Source organism: Cebus imitator, unplaced genomic scaffold (assembly GCF_001604975.1).
Source record: "Cebus imitator isolate Cc_AM_T3 unplaced genomic scaffold, Cebus_imitator-1.0 Scaffold312, whole genome shotgun sequence".
Taxonomy (NCBI): domain Eukaryota; kingdom Metazoa; phylum Chordata; class Mammalia; order Primates; family Cebidae; genus Cebus; species Cebus imitator.
In genome coordinates, this window is record NW_016107627.1 from 1,778,359 (window position 1) to 1,799,352 (window position 20,994).

The 20,994-nt window shown below is 48.6% G+C and overlaps 2 protein-coding genes across 9 annotated transcripts in view; one reads left to right on the plus strand and one right to left on the minus strand.

The window, feature by feature from the left end:
* The window catches only part of PCCA (propionyl-CoA carboxylase subunit alpha), a 429,187-nt gene extending 418,436 nt beyond the window's left edge, over positions 1-10,751 (plus strand). For all 4 annotated transcript variants that reach the window (XM_017503569.1, XM_017503572.1, XM_017503570.1 and 1 more), the window contains 2 exons: positions 8,051-8,128; positions 10,420-10,751. In XM_017503569.1, the coding sequence (XP_017359058.1) occupies positions 8,051-8,128; positions 10,420-10,488 (147 nt within the window). In that variant the 3' untranslated portion in view covers positions 10,489-10,751. The remainder of the gene's footprint in view (positions 1-8,050; positions 8,129-10,419) is intronic.
* The window catches only part of GGACT (gamma-glutamylamine cyclotransferase), a 77,083-nt gene that overhangs the window by 9,001 nt on the left and 47,088 nt on the right, over positions 1-20,994 (minus strand). For 2 of the 5 annotated variants that reach the window (XM_017503575.2, XM_037729605.1), the window contains one exon: positions 11,878-12,914. The exons of 2 other annotated variants lie outside the window; for them this stretch is intronic. In XM_017503575.2, the coding sequence (XP_017359064.1) occupies positions 12,444-12,905 (462 nt within the window). In that variant the 5' untranslated portion in view covers positions 12,906-12,914 and the 3' untranslated portion in view covers positions 11,878-12,443. Of the gene's footprint in view, positions 1-9,142; positions 12,915-20,994 lie in introns of those variants that run through there. One more of the 5 variants, XM_017503576.2, reaches the window with a different exon arrangement.

Here is a 20,994-nt window from a genome sequence, read left to right on the forward strand (position 1 = left end):
AAAAAAAAAAAAAAAAAAAAGAAACAAGATTTGAAAATTTCATAAGCTCTCAAGAATCCTAAAGAGAAGGCAGGGCTGGGCCCTCCTGGCGTGCACTCGCCTGGCATTGCGCTTGTGTGCCTCACGCAGCCCAGGGTCGGTCATTGCATCTCTCCCTGTAGAGGGGCGAGTCTGGCTGCTTGACAGAGTTTCCAGTTTCTGGATACCTTGATTTACAATCATCAGATAATTGCAATAATTAAATTTACATATTTTATAGCAATAGTTAAGCAGTTTATTTGACAAGATGCCAGTTTTCACCCAAACCTCAGATTGTATCCCACAGCACGCGCACACAGATCCATGCATCCGTTAACATTTTAAAACTTTAAAATTATGAAACACTACAAACATCCAGAAAGTTACAGGGAAGAATCCAACAAGCACTCCTGTGCCCTCTGTTCACCATTTTCATACGTGATTCAAATGCTATTTAACAATGAGACATGCACTTTCCCTGTGCCAAGCGCCCCGTCTCACTCCCGTCCTGTCGTCTTCAGAGGTAACAATGCCCCTGGGTTTGGCCTTTTAATCTTTTCCAGATAACATTGATTTTTAGAGTTGGGTTTTGTTGGAGGTAACAATCTGGGAATTTTACGGTTTAATTTACTCAGTGATAATTATTGATATAAAAATATTTATATAGACCAGTATATTAAATATAGGAGAGTCCTCTCCAAGCTTGGTGTTTGATTTCATTTCTCAGGACTGATCTGCTTGGGAGTAGAAGGTGTGTTTTCTTTGTTTTAAACATTTTTGTAAGTGACCATTCTCAACCTTACCAAGATTTAAAATACCCTTTTCTCTTTTGCTAAAAATGTAAGTTTACAGAAATCATCCCCTCACAGAGTCCTTTAAAGTAGCATGCTTGACAGAGGTAGAGGATGCAGGCTGTTTTCCGAAGGTATTGTGAGTGACATCAGTTTTCACTAGTTCTCTTTGTAACCGTGGGCTTCGGCTCTGGTTTTGAGCTAACTTAGAGGGCAGTAGGGAGTCGTATTTTTCTTCATTTTAAGGAATTGTAAGAGAAACTGGACTTGTTTTATATTGGCCACAAGTCTGTATTTCTGCCCTTCACCCCTCGAGTGCTGGCTAGTTCTGGGGAGCCCTACTCGAGAGACAAGGGGAGCACTGGGCAGATGGCATGTGTGCCTACAGTCTGGAGCCAGCAGCAGGGCTGGACGGGTGGCCCCTGGTCCCCGAGCCCTCCAGAATGAGGCCGCTCGTGCATGGGCCACTAGAGGAGCCTTCAGCTGCAGAAGGACCTCTCCTGCCACCGTGTCTTTCTTTGTGATTTGATGATGGTTCCATCCTTGCTCAGATACTGCAAAATCTCCCGTGGCCTCTTCCCCGTCTCGCTGTACATGAAAATGTTGGGATGTGAATATATGTTTCTTTTTCAGGAAATATCCAGGGATATTTACCAGCCTATCTTACCAGCTCAGAAAGAGGAAGTTGCTATTAATATAATCAGATGTGCGCAGTGCCTTTTCACTCAATCTGAGATGCCTTTTCTTGTGACTGTTAACTGAACCTTTCTTCAGATCTGAAGGCCTTAAAATACATGCCGTTCAGGCACCTGCGTTCCAAGTAGACCAGCCTTGAACAATGAAATGGAGGGATTTTCACTTTTGTGGTGCAGTCAGCAGGGCTGATATTGATCCGTGTTTTCCGGCGGCCAGTGCCGCAGAAGCGGAAACTGCAGCGGGCTGCTGAGCCCTCCGAGCCTTCTGTCTAATTTGGCAGAAAAACACAGAGCGTAGGACAACAAAAGAAGCCTCCTTTTTCCATAAAAATTCTTCCTCCCACCCACCCTTCTTCCCCAAAAAGGGGACTTAATTTTTCAGCTGCACACAGTGATTTGGTGCTCACTCTTGCATTGAAACAGTTGCTGTCTGAACAGGCAGGAAACAGTTTTCTTTTAATTGCCGAAATCATTCGGAAGTGCTTCATGCCCTGCTTCTGTACAGCAGATGCTGTGCATTAATTGGCCTGCGTAGAAGTGACCCAGGGTTCCTTGCAGCGGGCCCAGTTTTAGGCAGAGGGTTTAAATAGCTTATTTATTATTTTGTATAATCTGGCGTACATTGTGCGCTCCTGCACGTGTCGTATTTCATGGTCTGCAGTTTCTAATGTCATGTGAGTTTCAAAACCTGTGTTTCTCTGGTAATGTACTAGCAGCAGGTAAGCTCAAAATACCATCCATCAGGAGCTAATTTTTTATCCAGATACTCCAATGACTGATGAACCTGTCTTTTGTGTGAATGTTTAGCGCAGTGGAAAGCCATATGCCACTGGCACAGTTTCCTCTGCATTCCTTACAGTTGCTAGAGAGTGGGCTTCCTGGGGGGTGGGGGCACTCGATGCTGTGTACGTCCTTTGGCCTATATTTCCATGATAACGCCTTTAAAACAGCCCTGGGTTCGGGCAACAACGAGAGGATGGGGCCGTCTTAAAGGAGACCTGACTCCCTCGTCATTTTCTTTATCAGAAATTTGACTGCACACTCTTAATAAGGAACCTTGTTTTGTTACTCCCCGTCTGTTCTAAACAGACCTCAGCCCATTAGAAGGGCCTCCCTTGTGTGGGAGACCACAGCTGTTACTGTAAATCTCATCCACTCACTGTATCACCCCCATTTTGTGGCTCTGAAGGATGAAATTGAGAAATGGAATACTGTGCAGTCATCCTTTACATCTCCAATTTTAGGCCTTTGCCATCATTTTCATGCTTTTATTCCAAATCAAATAACATTAGTGAGCGACACTACCTTCTGATGAATATCTGCTATTGAGCACCACTTTCAAGTCTGTACTTGTGGGGGCTTCCTTTTATGTTTGGTGGTCTTTTTTCCCCCTTTCTCTTCTCTTTTTCTTCCTGCACTTTCTTTGAGCGTTCTTAGTGGCCATGGCAGTTTGCAGTTTGAAGGATCCGCATTGCTAAATATGTCCCTGTCTTAGCTTGTTTTCTGAGCAGGAGCAAGTGCTGGAGAAGGTTCTCTGTCTTTTAATCTTTGCGGAAGGAGTGAAGAGAACTTGGTAGAAGGGATATTGGGGGCTTTAATCAGAAATAAGAAGTGGTTTAAATCATTAGCACAACAAAGCATACTATAAGCTTGAAGATAAAAGTCTCTGGGGAAAGAGTCCTCTGAAAATAAATGGAACTTGATAGATTTCCATATCATTTATAACTTCCCTTAATTACACTTGGAAGACTTGCCAGTAAAACTGGAAAATTGGCAGCCTATATCCATTAGAGTCATTGTGCCGACCATGGCAAGCAGCTGGCTTTACGGGATTTGATTCCCATCACTCACAATTCATCATCAGCTGGAGGTGTCTGCAGCTCTTCAGCACAGAGCAACGCTGGGTGACACTCTGGCCCCCGCAACATGCAAAAATCTGCTGAGTAAATGGGCCAAGGTTTCTCTCAAGCCTCTTTTGGGGCAACGCCGACTCCGGCTTAATGAGTGCTGCTCTGATAATCGGATGCGAATGTGAACCTTGACCCCGTGTCAAAGGAGAGGACGCAATAAGCTGGATGAAAGATACAGGATTCAGACCTCCAAACTTTACACCAATTAGACAGTGAGCGGGGAAATACATCAGGCCCACTTGGTTCATCAAAAAGACTTTCGAGGCTTGTGACCACTTTGTAAGCCCAACACTGGAGACATCCTGTCACAGTCATTAAGTCTTCATCAGATGATTCACAAAAGTGTTGGAGAAACGTGCGCACACATCCTGCAGGAACGGCCTGCACATGGGGGTGTCTGATGGAGACGGAATGGCGGAGGCCCCTCTCAGTGCACCCAATTAATGCCTGGCTTCCCCAGTGCCCCAGGGGAATCAGGAGGGTGTTGCCTCCACTGGGCCCACTGCCCAGCTCCCTCGTGGAGCCTAGGGTGTGCAGTGCATTCTGCAATAGCCAGCGCTGCTGGTAGCAAGGCTCAGAAGTCCTAAGGTGAGAGCCCCTGCTCCCAGTGGCCGAGTGGCGGCATGTTGTTATTGTTGGAAGGAGCCCAGCTCCGTGTCTGCCCATCCCTGGAGCACACCTTCCAGTGCAGCCTCTTCCAACAGACTGGGGCGGACGTAGTTTGTTTCCATTGCATTCTTTGATGTTTGGTTTATATCAAATTTGGTTCTCCAGCTCGATTTTTTCCAAAGGATGAAACAAGTTGAAATTCAATTAAGTTCACGAGAGAGAGAGAGAGAGAGAGAGAGAGAGTGTGTGTGTGTGTGTGTGTGTGTGTGTGTGTTGGGGGCGGTAGAACATGATTCTGTTGAACCAGCTGTCTCTCACTGTTTTGTAGGTCATCAAGGAAGTTTTTAAGCACCATCTCTTTGGGATAAATTAGTGAAAATGGTCTACAAAACAGATTGTGTAAAGTTAATAGAGAAGTGGGTTACTTAGGTTTTCATTTCTTGCTGGGTGCAGTGGCTCACACCTGTAACCCCGCACGTTGGGAGGCCAGGGTTGGTGGATCACTTGAGGTCAGGAGTTTGAGCCCAGCCTGGCCAATATGGTGAAACCCTGTATGTACTAAAAATATAAAAATTAGCTGGACGTGGTGGTGCATGCCTATAATTCCAGCTACCCAGGAGGCTGAGGCAGGAGAATAGCTTGAACCTGGGAGGTGGAGGTCGCAGTGAGCTGAGATCGAGCCATTGCACTCCAGCCTGGGCAACAGAGTGAGACTCTGTCTCTAATAAATAGATAGATAGATAGATAGATAGATAGATAGATAGATAGATAGAGCTAAATACTCTAAATAGACTTTGGACACCATGAGAGGAACTAGGGAGGGGAAACAGGAGTGAGAGGAGGATCTAATTCTATGATTCAGGGCTGTGCTGTGGGTTGGAGAGAAGGTGGGATCACTTCAGTAGAGACACACTTTCTTTAAAGTTCTTTTAATGGAATTGCTGGACTCTCACAATCAGAGGGAAGGACTGCTTTAATTTCAGGCTTCCCCACTTTTCCTGACTGTAGCAGGCTAAGTCTGAGGTTCTGTTCTGTGAGCGATCAGGGACCCAGCACTTGCAGTCACCTGTGTGTCACCTCTTTGCAGATCACCCATGTTAGAAGCACAGAGCCAGCCACAAAGAGGGTCGGTGGCAGTGACAGCAGAGCCCATAAGCCCCTGTCCACCACCTGCCTGCTCCCAGGCCCTGGTGAGCCCAGCGTAGAACTGTAGCCGGCTCAGATTGGCCTTTGCACCCGGCGTGACATTGGGAAATCCCCAGGCCTCATTTCTGCTTCATATTTGCACTTTAGTTGCTAATGCGCCTACTTGAAGATCCTGTAAAACAGAAGCAGGAGCTGCCTGCCCGTCTGGCCCACAGATTCTGAGCGATGGGATGGGAGGGGACAAGTGGCAGAGGGGCACAGCTGCTGGCAGAGGGGGTAGGGGCTGTGCCACCCATGCGAAGCCGAGGTGCATGGTGGGGAGACAGGGCTCCGACCAGTCCTGGGCCCTCAGATGCCTGCAGAGGAAGGGCTGAGTGGGTGTGTGGGAGGCAGGCATGTATTCCCCAGAGAGCTCCTCCGTCTGGAGAGAGAATAGTGCCCAGAGCAGGAAGGTGGATTCCTAAATTTTTGGATGGCATTTCCATTATGTTCTTTTGAGTCTCAGATTCATTTCCCAGAGAGTCCCCGGTCCTGTTGCCTGAGTGCCCAGTCCTGGGTAACAGTGGGTCGCAGTGGGTCGCAGTGAGTCCAGCTTCAAAGAGGACACGGCTGGGCTTCCAGGATCCTCTGTGTACAGCTGGCTGGCAGGTGCAGACAGTGAACCAGGCCTGCTCCTGGCTTCCCTGGTCCCTGCCTGCCTTTTAAGAGAGAAAAAGGGCTCTAAAATGCCGGCTGGAGGGAGCGACTGTTCTTAGGCCCCTGACTGGGGCCTCTGCATTGTCTCTGCGCTGCCCCTCCCATCCCCCTGCAAATAGCACTTGAGGCCGATTCTTCATTCGCCCTGGAATGCAGATGCCAGGTGAAAATGAATCAAAAAGGGCAGCGCGGGCTGCGTTTCCAGGCCCAGCTCCTCAGCGCAGTGTCTCTCCTCTGTGCCAGCACCAAAGCCTTGGCATCCTCTCTTTTCCTATATTTCTGTGCCAGGAAAAAGCAGCCCACCACCTGAACAGCAGAGGAAAAGAGTACCTCGGGCTCGGGCGCTCCAGAGTGCCAGCAAGACAGCTTGTGCCACATGGGGGGCCTGGAGGGGAACTTAAGATCATCTGGGGATTTCAGGAAAGAACATTTTCTAGGCATTTCAGTGGCATTGGTCGAGCATGGCCACGGTGGTGTAACGGGCCAGGAGTCCCACGCCAGGACGCCCACCCACACCCACAGCCGTTGCCCTAGGAACCTGGACTTGCCCCTTTCAAAGACTGGGAGGCCCTTTTTCATAAAGGCAAGAGAAAAACCTGGCTGGCTCAGGATGCTGACCCATCGAGGCAGAGTGAAGTGAGTGTGTAGCATGGTTTTCAGCCGCAGTGAATTCCTACAGTGAAGCCTTGGGCTTAACTCCAGTGAGCTTCCACCCAGCTCAGCCTGGCTGCCCCTCAGAATGAAAGGCAAGCTCTGAACGCAGTCTGGGCAAGGGCCCCTGGGCACTCCCAGTTTCCTCCCGTGGAATGTGTGTAGCTCCCTGGAAGTCATTCCCAGTGGGAAAGGGCTTTTCAGAAGCTGCCTCGTTATGGGTACTCATTGTGTCGTGTAGAGGATGGGACAGTGGTCCTCGGGGCACCAGGGCTGAGCTGTTCCCAGCTCCCCGGGACTATAGACAGAAAGGTGTGCTTTTGGTGTTTTGTTTCGTTTTGTTTTGTTTTTGGTAACAGCTATACTGAGCTGTAATTCACATACAATTTAGCCCTTGAAAGTGTACAATTCAGTGGTTTAGTCAATTCAGAGTTGTGTAGCTATCACCACAATCAATTTTGGAACATTTTTATCACTCCCAAAAGAAACCCTGTACAAGGCCGGGTGTGGTGGCTCACGCCTGTAATCCCAACACTTTGGGAGGCCGAGGTAGGCAGATCATGAGGTCAGGAGTTCGAGACCAGCCTGACCAATATAGTGAAACCCCATCTCTACTCTTCTGTAAATACAAAAATTAGCTGGGTGTGGTGTCAGGCACCTGTAATCCCAGCTACTCAGTAGGCTGGGGAAAGAGAATCACTTGAACTTGGGAGGCGGAGGTTGCAGTGAGCCAAGATTGCGCCATTGTACTCCAGCCTGGACAACAGAGTGAGACTCTGTCTCAAAAAAAAAAAAAACAACCTGTATCCTGGCCGGGTACAGTGGCTCACGCCTGCAATTCCAACACTTTGGGAGGCCAAGGTGGGTGGATCACGAGGTCAAGAGTTCAAGACCCTCCTGGCCAACATGGTGAAACACTGACTCTACTAAAAATATAAAAATTAGCTGGGTGTGGTGGCACATGCCTGTAGTCCCAGCTACTCTGGGAGGCTGAGGCAGGAAAATTGCTTGAACCAGGGAGGCAGAGGTGGCAGTGAGCTGAGATCGAGCCACTGCACTCCAGCCTGGTGACAGACTGAGACTCCATCTCAAAAACAAAACAAAACAAAACAAAAAACCTGTATCCTTCAGTAGTCATTCCCCTTCCCCCTTCAACCCAGGCAACCTTGAGTCTGTCTGTAAAGATTTCTGGACGTTTCAGGTAAGTGGAAGACATCCCAATTTCCCAGCACCTCTGTCAGTGGCAGAGCCAGACCCAGAGATACCCAGGGTAGGCCCCCCAGGCAGCCGGGGTCCCCAGTTCTCCAGGGTCCACCAGTCAGGGAAAAAGTCCCTGACTTTTTTCCAACAAGGACTTAGAGAGAATGGCTTTTCTCTACTGTCCCTAAAGATGAGTTTGGAATAGGAAATATTAGAGATCTTTGCAGCTGTTTAGAGACACAAATTTTGGGGCATTTGAAAGGTAATTTTGTAATGGCTTCGTTCCTAAGCATTATTGCAAATTAGATGCTTTTAAAACTCCTTTGTTTTCCAGGTCGCTGAAGGTCAAGAAATTTGTGTGATTGAAGCCATGAAAATGCAGAATAGTATGACAGCTGGGAAAACTGGCACGGTAAGTCCCCAAGTCCCCATCAGCCCAGGCCGGCCTGTGATGGAGGAACATCCACCTTTGAATCATGGATGATTTGGCTGCAAAGGGACTGCAGAGGCAGGCGCCCTCTTCCCCTTCTCCCTTTTACAGAGGAGGCCACTAGGATTGGGAGCTTTCCCATCCTGCCCTGATGCGTCCCTGCCTCATCCAGAGCATGCCTTCCAAAAAAGTCTGTGTATTATGTTCAGGTAGTCAAAGAACAATTGTTCTTCACCTTAATGTCTTTCAAATTAAGGGCTCTTTAATTTTTAATGTTTACATCTGTCTTGGAGTCAGTTAGTTATCTGAGACTTAGGTCAAACAGCAGGAAATGGTTTTACAGATTGCAAAAATTAATGTAACTCTTCAAGACAATTTCTCTGCAAAGAGAACAATTCAGTTGCAGATCAAGATAAGCTGAAACCCCATGTGCATGTGGGACTTAATTATTTAGTGAGAAAAAAAGGAGAGTATCTATTAGTACTGAAATTCATTTATAGTGAAACTTAAGTGTATTTTTTCCTTGAAGAAAATACAAAAGTCTTTTTAAGCAATAACTTCATTATTCTACCTGTGACTAAAAGGATCCCATTAGTAGCTAAAGATCTTTTCCGAGGGCCATTTGGGTTGGGAAGTGTCTGCAGGGTGGGGCATGACTGGAAGCGCGGGGCTGGCCATGTTCTGCATGTGGCCATGTCTTGGGACCACTGGGTACAAAGAGATCCATCAGTTCAAAACCAGGTTTGCATCAGAGAGACGCGGCCTCAGTATCGTGCTCTGTCACTGCAGAAGGCAATGAAGCTGATTCTCAGAGAAGGGGCAGGGAGAACAGAGGCCCAGGTGTATGCCAGCACTCGGGAGCCAGCAGCAGGTCTGGTGGGGTGCAGACAGCTGCGGCGTCTTGGTGGGATGTGGAGAGTAAAATGGCATGATTTGCAGTGTTTTAAGGAATTCTTTCTAAATTACTTTTTAAAAAAGTGAACAAGAAAACATTGGTTTCTGTTGATGTAAAGATGCTTTTATTGGTTCTTTGGGATTTAACGTTTGTGCTTGCTAGTGTCATGACACCCATCCCTGATGAGAACTTGGCCTAGTTGTGGGGACTGAGAAGGTGTGTCTGCTGCACGCCAAGGGCCCTGTGCTGTGGGACTGAGGTGCTAATGCAGAGATGAACTTGGCCTTAGTTCCCTGAAGGGTCGTGGTGCCACGCATCAGTGGGTTTCCCGTCCTCATGGCCTGGGTCTCCCTCCCCCCTCATGGCTAGAGCCATGCTGTGCATTCCGCTCGCCTCTCCCCATGCCCAGGCCTCTCCATTCCAACCTAGCCAGGAACCACAGAAGTGGCCCGAAGCCCCCATGCAGAGTAGCAGGGCCTGGTTCCTACCTGCGAGGCCACTTTTCCTCCCAGAGAAAAAGTTCACAAAGGAAACAGATCCTCAGCTGTGGCAATCGTAGCGTCACTAAAACGACGTCATGTAGGAGGGCTGCTAAATGGAGACAGGAGCATCGTGGAAAGCAGCCTCTTCAGTCCAAGCAGCAAGGTCTGCAGTGGCTGATTAGTTCCAACCCGTTGTTAATTTTCAGGCCCGAGCCAGAGCCTCCACCAAGTCAGATGACTGTCTCTTCCCCACCTCAGCCCCCTCCTTGCTAATTGAGCCTGAACACAAATTTGGGAAAGCAAAACTTGATAAAGATTAACCAAAATTGGTAGGACAAGGAGGCACAGTCCACACACCCATGATGCTGGAAAGGACGACCGCACAGCCCCACCACTGCCGAGGACTCTGTTTTCCTTCAAAAGGAAGGTGGCGCTCACGCTAGGGAAGTCCTCTTCCTACTCAGCAGCTGATCTGACTATCGAATGTTTTATTCTTTTTCTTTTACACTAAATATTCCGTTAATTCTCAGAGAACATTTCCACAACCTAAAACCACAGGAAGAGGGGGCGGCCAGGGGTTAGAAGTCACCTGGCAGTGAAAAGCCCGCCTCAACCTGAGTGCACCCAGTGTGAGGGGCCAGAGCGCAGCCCTCAGGCTGGCCACTGTGAAGGTGCTGAGGACAGAGGAGGCGAGAAAGGGGAGGGTGCGGCAGAGCCACCAGGGCACCTCGCCGTTCACCAGGGTCCCTCCGACCGGCTCCGGTGGGGTGGCTCGTGCCTGGGCTGCTGGGCCTGCAGGACTGTGCATTTCTAAAAGTGGATTAGGAGCCTACTGCCTCCTGGATCTGGTTACTAATTCTTACTCTCCCCTCCCCCTGCATTTTTAAAAATTCAAGGTGAAATCTGTACACTGTCGAGCTGGAGACACAGTTGGAGAAGGGGATCTGCTCGTGGAACTGGAATGAATGATTTATAACCTTTCAGTCATCACCCAAATTAATTCGCCATTTGCGTGATGCTTTCACACAATTGATTCAGGCATTTTACAGAACACTCCCATGCAGCTACGTTTTACATCATCATATTACACAGAATCAATACCAATATTCTGCCAAAAAAAATCACCAATGGAAATTTTCATTGATGTAAATGCTGTACGTATGATTTGTACTTCTCCTGTGAGATTTCCTAGTGTCAAACTGAAAACAATAAAACAGCGTTTGTCTAACTATTAGTTTGCCCCTTTTTTTGAATGAAGACAATGTATACTTAGGCAACAGGCTCTGCCAGTGGACCACCAGCATTTCTTTGTGATCCTTTTGGAAGTTTGCTATAAATGTCATTTCTCTGCCTGGCTTTATTAGCACTTGACTTTTTTTTCATCTCATTGCCTGCCTTCTTCTGGAAGTGAGGCCCTCACTCCTGGTGCTGATTTTCATAACTTCTTAAGGACTGGGGAGTGCAGATGCAGATTTAGGCAATCCCCTTCCTGCTGTGGCTCTCTATGTGGGTGTGGTGCTGATGGCTGACCCCTATGGAGGTCACCTTGAGGCTTCCTGGCAGCCTAGGGTGCTCCGTCTGCACTATTTTGAGGGTGAGCATGCTGTCTGGTCCCTTTCCCATTGCACAAGCGGGGCAGTCACAGGGTGCTTGGGGGGCCTCACCCACCCCATCAAGGATGGGGCTGCCAGAAGCTGATCAGCTGAGACCCATCCCAGCCTTTCTGTGTTTTTTTGTGAAGCAAGTTTCCAATTAAGCAAAAGAAGCTAAAAATAATGATCATGCTTTTGTACCAGATGCAGTTAGCGATCACAGTCTGCCATTAAGTTGAAGAGTAAGTGAGCTCTCCCAACAGAGAACGAGGTTACTGAGGATCACAGCAGCTGCATTTTCATTTGGTTCTGAAATTCTTGGACTACGTTTCAGACTTTGCTGGGAAGCAGAAGCAAAAAGCCGTGCACCAAGTTGAGTCGATGCTGACAATTATCAGATGGAGGTGGGTAGTAATTGGTACTTCGTGCTTTGTTAAAATTATTTTAAGTGCTATTTGTATTTGGAAGCTAAGCTTCTGTCAGGCCTGAAGAGCAAATTACTAATGCGTTGGCTCTTCTCTGAAAGGACCACCCCCAAATGCTCTCCCTTCAGGGGGCAGGGATGGGGCCTGACTGCTGAGATCTGGGCTCAGATAAACTTCCACTTGAGCCCGGGTGCTCAGCTGTGTCTCCCAGCAAGTGGGTGTTCATTATTTTTTTGGACCAGAATGTAAAGAACCTTCTACTAAATAAGTATACTAAAAAAAGTGGGGGTCAGACCCAGCACCAACACTTTTATATTTGATTTCCCAAAACACTGACTTCAATTTTAAATAACCTTTAATATTGCTGTGAAGCTTGATATAAAAAATATGAAGAATGGTGCTGTACACATTCTGATACATGGCATGCTTTCCCTGTGGACTTCTTTATAAATTTTACCCAGCCGTCTAAAATCAGCTCTCTCAGGGGCTACAGGCCACAATCAGTCTAGTAGCGCTGCTGAAATCTAGCTGCAACACGAAGTCTTTTACAGTGATCCTAAATGTTATCTTGAGCTCAAAGCAGAGCACACAAAAGCAACAGAACAAGGAGGAAGAGGAGAGTAAGAAGAATTGGGCATGATCACACAAATTCTCTAAATGCCATTTAGGGGAATTAAAATCCTACATTTTTCTTATCAGGTAGAAAGATGGGAGGGAACCAGCTTGCTACTTACATGTCAACATTATTTGTAAAATCAGATGCCACTGAAATATTGGCTCCTTTTCCCGTGGATTCCTTGGAAAGGGCTCTGTTCTGCTTCCGCCTTCACCCAGCATGGGCTGGGCTGGGAGCATCTTGGAGCCCCAGGAGGCTCAGGCCTAGGCCCACCCTGCCCGCCCCGCTCATCTGTTCTCCCGGGGGTTGTAGCGCAGCCCGTGTGGCCCCTCAGAGTCGTAGCTGTCGTGGTGCGGGAGCTGGGCCCACTCCGGCGGGAAGGTAGCCGTGCTGTACACGAAGCACTGCGCCTCGGCGGGCGCCGGCGGCTCCTCCGCGCCTGGGGCCCGGTCCTCCAGCAGCTGCACCCGCAGCACCGTGCGCTGGTACAGGGTAGGGCAGCTCTCGAAGTCGTCCAGGAAGTGCAGCATCCGCTCGTCCACCGCGTAGACCTCGCCCTCCACGCGTCGCCCCGAGCCGGGCAGGTGCAGCAGCCAGGGGATGTTGTGCTCCCCCGCTATCACCAGCGGGTAGGGCTCCAGCGTGCAGCCGCGCGCCCGGAAGGCTGCGGAGCCGTGGGCGCCATCCCGCAGGACCCGGTGGTTGGGTTGGCCCCGCTTCAGGGTGCCATACACGAAGAGGAGGGCCATCGGGCAGAGCTGCGGGGAGAGGAGGCGACTGGTGAGCCCGCAGCGGGAGCTCTGCATCTGCACCCGCGGTCGGCGCGGGGAGCGCGGCCCAGAGCGTCGGGACTGGGGCCGCTCCCCTATGGGGGTCACAGCTCGCGCCACGGGAATGCGCCGGGCTGTGCTCCCATCAGGCGTTACTTGCCCACGCAGATGAGAATGGCCAACGGTTTTCACACATCATGAGACGTTTCGATTTTCGGCCACCATTTAATCCAGTGAAAACCGTTCCTAGCCTGTGGGCTGTTCACAAACGAGCACCAGGTCGGCTCTGACCTGTAGGCGCGGTGTTTACCAATCCCTCTGCTAGAGAAAGGGGCACACATTTGTGACTTCCCTGACGTGTCTGTAGCAGACAGGACACCTGCGTTCTACAGGAGGAGGACCCAGCCTCCCCACAGCACCTGGATGGACGATGCTCCTCAGCCATGTGGGGGCAGCCCGGCCTCGCCCGCAGACCACCTCCTCTCAGAAACAGCCTGACCTGCAGACTGCGCAGCCTCCCGACTCCCTGACGACACCAGCCTCCACCCCCTGCACCCCAGGGTCGCAGCTCAAGGCCAGAAGATGTCCTGTCCAGACCCTAGCAGGGACCTCCAGACACGCCCTGTCCAGGTCCGCAGGTACCCCCACTCCCAAGCCCAGCACAGCCCTCTCACTGTTCTCAGCCCCTGCGTGGTGGGGTGGAGGGTCCAGCAAGGCCGCTGCCCTCTAGAGCTGCTGATCTGGGAAAAGGCACTCAGTGTACTAGGACAGTTTGTCAAACCTGTCCCAGCAGCCTGCCCTGCTACCTGAGCCCCACAGAACTGCCATTTTCCTGAGCAGTTTTCAGTGTTTTTTAAAGGACTTTGAAAACTGCGTAACTATTATAGAAAAATTAGAAATAAGCAAAAAAATGGACATATAATTTTGTAACCACCTGTTATCTGGCTACAGTGAGAACACAGGTTTCAGTGCTAAGTTCCCGGGAACTCGGGTCCTTGCCGTCTGTCCCAGTGGAGCTCTGGCAGCCAGGCCTTCTGCTGTTTCCTCTCTCAAGGCCTTAGAGGGCAATGGTGCTTCATGGTGACTCCCTGTGGTGACCTTGGCTCAAGCGTGAAGGTAAATATTTACCACTTGCCTGGGTCTGGGCTACAGACTGTTACATAATGACCGAAGTGATTTGCTGATTTGTGTGAAAGTGACTCAAACAAAAATGGAAGTGAACATTGAGGGGGTGGGAGCTCCTCGCTCCACTGCCCTGTGTGCCCCTGCCATGAGGTGACGGCCTGTGTGGCGATTCCTTCAGATGGGCTTTGCAGACAGGACTGCAGGGGCAGGCAAACAAGAAGGCGGCTGTCCAGGTACCAGCAGCGGCTTGTGACCAGCTAGAAATGCCCCCGGACACTGGTGCTTGCCACCAATCCTGTGGACAAATGGCCCTTGGAGAAGTCACACTGAACTCGGGATTTCTGTTTTCTTCTCAGCAAACAAGAGCTGCTCTGGAGGTCTAGGGCTCATTTTGCTCTTCAGGTGTGCCCCTGCTGCCTCTCGGTTCTGTCACCAGCCTGTGTGACATCAGTGTTCCCCAGATTTCAGGCACATTTTACTAGGAAAGGTGTGGCCTTGGGAAAAACACATGGCTGGCCAGACGTGCACCCCACAGGCCTGGCCCTGCGATAGCCCTGGGACACCCCAGCCAGCGTGGGGACACAGTTTAGACCTGGGGGCATGCCGGAATAGGAAAGTCCAGATGTGAATGAAGGAGAACCTGGGGTAGGGCGGTGCTGAGGGAAGAGGAAGAGGCAAGTGCTCAGGCCTAAAGTTGCCAGGAGTCAGCTGCTGGGGAAATGGAGGATGGGTATACAGGAAAGTGACACAAGTTCCCAGCTGAGAGCAGCGCTGGAGTCTGGAGCGAGCACTGGATGGAAGGGGCTGCCTACAGCAGTGGGCGAGGAGCCAGCCCGAAAGACGAGCACCTGTCGGGTAATGACGGTCAGGATCCTGCAGCGCAGCCGCCCTGGGGACTCAGCATTTGGAAGAAGGACTCACGTCCCTCCCACACCTGCATCCCAGCCCCAAGACCCATCCACGCTTCCTCTGCCACATCTGCCCCCTGCTCTCCTCCCCCACCGCCTGCCTGTGCCCCTGGCTTCTTTGTTTCCCTGGAGCCTGTCCCTAGTGCAGCACCCAGAGGGTCCCCGTCAGTCTCTTGCAGCACACTCACTTCTCCCACCTCATCTCCTGCACCCTCCTCCACCTCGCGCAGGTGGCTCCTGCCCCCACAGCGCCTGACCTGGGGCTGGGCCCACTCAGTCTGTCATATCACCCTGTCTGGTTGTCTCTATAGCACGTGCTCTCTAAATCACTGGTCTTGTCTGTTGCTGGAACATGAAGAGCCAGAAGACAACTTTGAAACAGCCCAGTCCGGCGCCTGCAGGTGAGGAAGCTCAGTCCCAGGCTGGTGGCGACCTAGGACCAGCCAGCCAGGCAGGGCTGTAGTCACACTGCAGACCAGCTCTCCACAGCCGGGTGCCTGCCTGGCTTTCCCTGACGCAGTGTTTTAAAATGGCATGTGTCCATAATGGAAATAGATCACTTTACAAGAAAAATGTAATTTCCTACCCCTTTCCACTCCCTGGAGGCAGCACTTTTAAGGCTTTTAACTGTTGTGTTTGGCATTTATCTCTGTGTTGTTACTTACACTGCTACTTCTTGATGTCTTAAATCATGTCTTGCCTTTTTACCCATAAAGTGGGTGAGCACAGTGGTTCTAAAGCAGACTTGAACTGTGTGACTTTAGGCAAATCACATAATGTCTCTGTGCCTCAGCTTCCTCAACTGTAAAATGAAGTCACAGTTAGCAGCCTGCCTCAGAGACTGCGGTGGGTTACCGGCACACATCCTGTGTAGTCTGTTCACATGTGGCATGTGCCACTGCTGTCATCACTGTAGAAGCCTGACACCTGGCTCTCCTACCATGTCTCGCCATCCTCCCAACAGACCCATCATAGTGCTGGGTCAGCCCCAGATCGATTTCGGAATTAGAAGCAGGTAAACATGCTCTCAGATGAGACACAGGGCCTACTGTGATTACATCTCCTTTCTTGGCGCACTTTTTTTCTTGAAATTAAAAATTGTTTCAAGTTTGGTTTTCTGTTTTGCCTTTTGCTTAGGTTTCTAGGACCGTAATTCAGCCTCACGTTATTCTGAGAGCACAGTCAGAACCCGGCCCCGACCATCCGTCGGAAGGTCCTCCCTGCCCAGCTCTAGTCTGGGCTGTCCGTGTCGCTGCCATCCAGGCCACCCTCATTCCTGTCCCATCCTCCGGCTGGGCTGACGGCCACATTTTGCTGAAGTATATTCTCTCCTACTTTTGGTTAATCATGTGGTTAGGCAGATGATTCTAGACATCATGTCCCTCAGAAATCTACAAGTCTAGAGACATTTCTTCATTGTCTTCTCACTTCCTGAGTACTTGCGAGAAGTCAGTGCTCTATGATCCGGGTGCCCTGGGTGTGAGTCCAACTTTTCTCTGAAGGCTCTTAGGGGTTTCCTTTTATCCCTCAGATTCTAGAATTTTCCAAGGATGTAGACTCTGGTGTTTTTCATTGACTGTGCTGGGAATTTCAATCTGAATGCTCCTTATCCTGGATCACAGGAGCATTTTCTCCCCTCCTTCCTCTTTGTTCTCTTTCTGACACTCCCGATATTCTGGCGGTGGATGTCTTGGCTTCAACTACAGTGTTCTTAACTTTTCTTCTTTCCTCCAGGTCTTCATATTCTGCTTTATCCTCCATTTCTTCTATTAAAAACTTATTTGCCATCATATGTATTTCCAATATCTTTTTTTTTTTTTTTTGAGGTGGTGTCTCGCTTGTCGCCCAGGTTGGAGTGCAGTGGCACAATCTTGGCTCACTGCAACCTCCGCCTCCTGGGTTCAAGCGATTCTCCTGCCTCAGCCTCCTGAGTAGCTGAGATTACATGCACCTGCCACCACGCCCAGCTAATTTTTTATTTTTAGTAGAGACCAGGTTACACCATGTTCGTCAGGCTGGTCTCGAACTCCTGACCTCATGATCTACCCGCCTCCACCTCCCACAGTGCTGGGATTACAGGTGGGAGCCACCACACCTGGCCTCTGATATCTTTTTTTTTTTTTAAGCTGCTTTTTGTTCATTCACAGGCTCAGTACTATCTTTAAAAAAATTTTTTTTAAGTTTTCTTCCTTCCCTTCATTGCCTCCATTTCTCTTAACTCCTCCTTTTTTCTGTATTTCAAGAGGTTTTCTTCACACATGATCTTGACTGGAAAAGCTGAGCCATTCTTTGGAAGTGAGGCTGAGCTCTGTGAGCCTAGCAGGTAGCAGGCCTTGCATGGGGCTCTGGGACAGGCGCTGGGAGCCCGGCAGACTTTCCCTCAGTGCTCGTTTTCAGGGTGCTACCTCACCACCACTCGGCTAGGCGTGTGTCCCCAGCACCAAGGCATTTTTGCTCTCCAGAAAGGAACCGGCTGTCCTCTGTCAGGTTTGAGGGGAGGCGGCAGGTCTCTCAGCCCTTCTGTGTCTGGGACTGTCCTTGCCTCTGTGGCCGCGGTTCTGGACTCCTCTGGTGTTGCAGGCTTTGCTCAGCTGACTGCTCATTGGCCTCTCGCCGTGCAGGAGCTTAGGTTTTGGGTGTCTCCAGGCTAAGTCAGCTGTCACTCACTTCTGTGTTCCATCTTCCAGAAACATGTTGCCTGCTTTCCTCCGCTGTCCTTGTGGGTTGTTTGAGTAGCATTTAGGAGGAAGCTGGACACAGGGCTTGTCCTTCCCATCTTCTCTCCTGCTGCACCACCGGCCCTAGCCCCCTCCTCTTTGAGGGGCTTATGTGAGCCAGAAAGGACATGACAAGACAAACTGCTTGCTTAGAAGAATGGCGAGAGGGTTTTCTTCAGGTGTAGGTGACTCAAGGGTATGTCAAGTCCCCTGAAGAAGCCAGTAAGTAGCAATTGCGGCACCTGAGTGAGGGCTGGGTAGAGGGGATGGCTAGTGACAGCTGAAGGAGCCAGGCAGTGGGGAGGCAGAGAAAGCACTTGCTCTTCCTGCTGCTGTTATGAGAGAAAGGGAAGACGAGGCAGCATTTGCAGGAGAAGGAAAGCCCAACGCAGCCAGGGAACGACACAGCCACGCAGGGATGGCCTGTGTCATTGAAGCCACAGTGTCATTGATAGGAGACTGCAGACAGACTTGTCAAAGGGTACCTCATGGGAGACAGCTGCACAGCGCAGGCGCTCGCTCTCAGAAACCAGTCCTTCAGTAAGAGGTGGCAGCACCATCCCTCAGGCAGGGAGACTACCGCCAGGCTGAGAACAGTCCTACGGGAGCAGCACAGACTTTGGAATAAGAGGTTTAAGATGCCAGAACAGAACAGTACTCAGCACACAGTGGTCTTTGTTTTCACTATTCTAAGGATTCAACTGCAAAGGAAGAAAAATATTTCATCCAAGAGGATGAAGCAGGCTTAGGAGAGAGGCAGGAGGAAAAGAGAGTCTTGCAGGATGGTGTTGCTGAAGGCGGCTAACTCCCAGCGAGGACTTGACTGAGGGCCACCTGGGTGCATGGGCCCCGCATTGAGTAGCTTGTGTCGTCTCATTTATTTAACGCTCTCAACTCTGTCAAGTAGGTGGTATTATCTTCATTTAACAGATGAAGAGACTAAGATGAGGACTCCGGTCCAGAGCTGGTGAGGGGCAGCAGCAGGAACTGAAACCAGGCCTGCTGGACCCCAACAGCCTCTCTGGCTCTGCCACTTGCAGTGACCCCAAGGCCCAAGGGAGATGACCCTGTCAGGTATGGTGCAGGACTCAGGCTCTGCAAGGGCAGAAATGGTTTGTAAAGGACCCTACAGTTCCCTATGCTTTTGGTTCCCCACTTGTTTTGAATTTTATCTGATAAACCAAATCCTTCTATTTCCTTTCTTTTAAATTTCTGGAGTTTTAAAAATTATGATAAATTTTGTTATGTGTATTTTATCACAACTATTTTTTTTAGGTGTTCAGTCCAGTAGTGTTAAGTATATTTGAGTTGTGAAAAAGGTCTCCAGAACCTTTTCATCTTGCAAAACAAACTCTGTACCCATTAAACAATAACCATTGAAAGTAAAACCACCGATAAGGAGGAATTCCTGCTCCATGCTATTTTGATTACTGTAACTTTACAGTAAGTTTTGAAGTCAGGAAGTATGAGACCTCCAACATTGTTCTTTTTCAAGATCACTTTGTCTATTTGGGGTCCTTTGATATTTCCATATAAATTTTTGGATTGAGTTTTCCTCTTTCTGCATTAAAGGAATGCATTAATCTGTAGATCACTTTAGGTAGTACTGACATCTTAACAATATTGTCTTCCAATCCATGAACATGGGATATCTTTTGATTTATTTGTGTCCTTTAAATTGCTTTCAGCTGTGTGTTGTATTTTTCAGTGTACACATCTTGCTGCTTGGTTTATTTCCAAGTATGTTATTCTTTTTGATGCTATTGTAAATGGAACAGTTTAATTTCCTTTTCAAATTGCTAATTGTTAGTGTATAAAAATGCAACAATTATTTGTGTTAAATTTTGTCTCCTGCAACTTTGCTGGATTTGCTTATTAGTTCTAAAAGTTTTAAAGTGGAATGTTTACATTTTCTATACAGGACCATATTGTTTACCAACAGAGGTAATTTTATTTCTTACCTCTGATTTGGATGCCTCTTAAATTTCTTTTCCTTGCCTGATTGCTCCAGCTAGGACCCCCAGGACTATGTTCAATAGAAGGAATGAAAGCAGCATCCTTTTCTTGTTCCTGACCTTCGAAGAAAAGCTTTCATTCTGGCATCACTGAGTATCATGTTAGCTGTGGGCTTTTCATATATTGACCTTAAGCTGTTGAGGTAATTTCCTTCTGTTCATTTGTTGAGTGTTTTAAATCATTAAGTTGTGTTGAGTCTTGTCAAATGCTTTTTTTGTGTCAACTGAGATGATTGTTGTTTTTTTCCTTTATTCTGTTAATGTGGTGTATTACATTGATTGGTTTTTCTTACATTGAAATATCCTTGCATTCCAGGAATAAATCCCACTTGGCCATGGCATATAATCCTTTTCATGTATTGTTGAAATCTGTTTGCTAATGTGTTGTTTAGGATTTTTGCATCAATCTTCATCAAGAATATTAATATGTAGTTTTCTTTCTCGTAGTGTCTTTGGTTTTAGTATCAGAGTAATGCTGAACATTGAAGTGTTCCTTCTTCTTCAGTTCTTTAGAAGAGTTTCAGGAGGGCTGCTGTTAATTCTGTAAATGTTTGGTAGAACTGGCCAGTGAAGCCATCTGGCCCTGGGCTTTTCTTTCTGGGGGATTTTTGACTGCTGCTTCGGTCTTTTTACTGGTTGTAGGTCTGTTCAGTCTTGGTAGGTTGTGTCTTTCTAGGAATTTGTCCATTTCATCTAATTGTTCATAATATTCTCTTGGCCTTTTTATTTCTGCAAGATGTGTTGTTCTGTAAGATGTGTTATAATGTTCTCTCGCCTATTTCTGGATTCAGTTATTTGAATCTTAACTCTTTTTAAGTTAAAGGTCTGTCAATTTTGTTAGTCATTTCAAACAGCCAACTCTTGCTTTAATTGATTTTCTCTGTGGTTTAAAATTCTCTATTTTGTTTATCTCTGCTCTAATCATTACTGTTCCTTTCCTCTGCTAAGTTTTGGGTTTCATTTGTTGTTTTTTTGAGCCTCTTGTTCCGTGTCTCTCGTGTTCAGCCCATCTTCAAGGGCTGCTGTGAGGATCACAGCCAACAGGACACATGAAAAGTCTATTACACTGGTCAGATGCTTCTTAGAACCACACCAAAATGTGCCTGTGATTAATTCTGGCTGGGAGAATGTCAGCCTTCTCTTTGGGTGCACCGGGCCCCTGGGTGGGGCTGGGAGGGCAGCACTACCACTGCAGAAGGGGATGCCACCTTCTGAGAGCTGCATGTTACTGTGTCTTCAACCCTGCTCCCTCTCACCATGCTAGTTGTTTGTTTTTTCTTTTTTTTTCTTTTTTTTTTTTTTT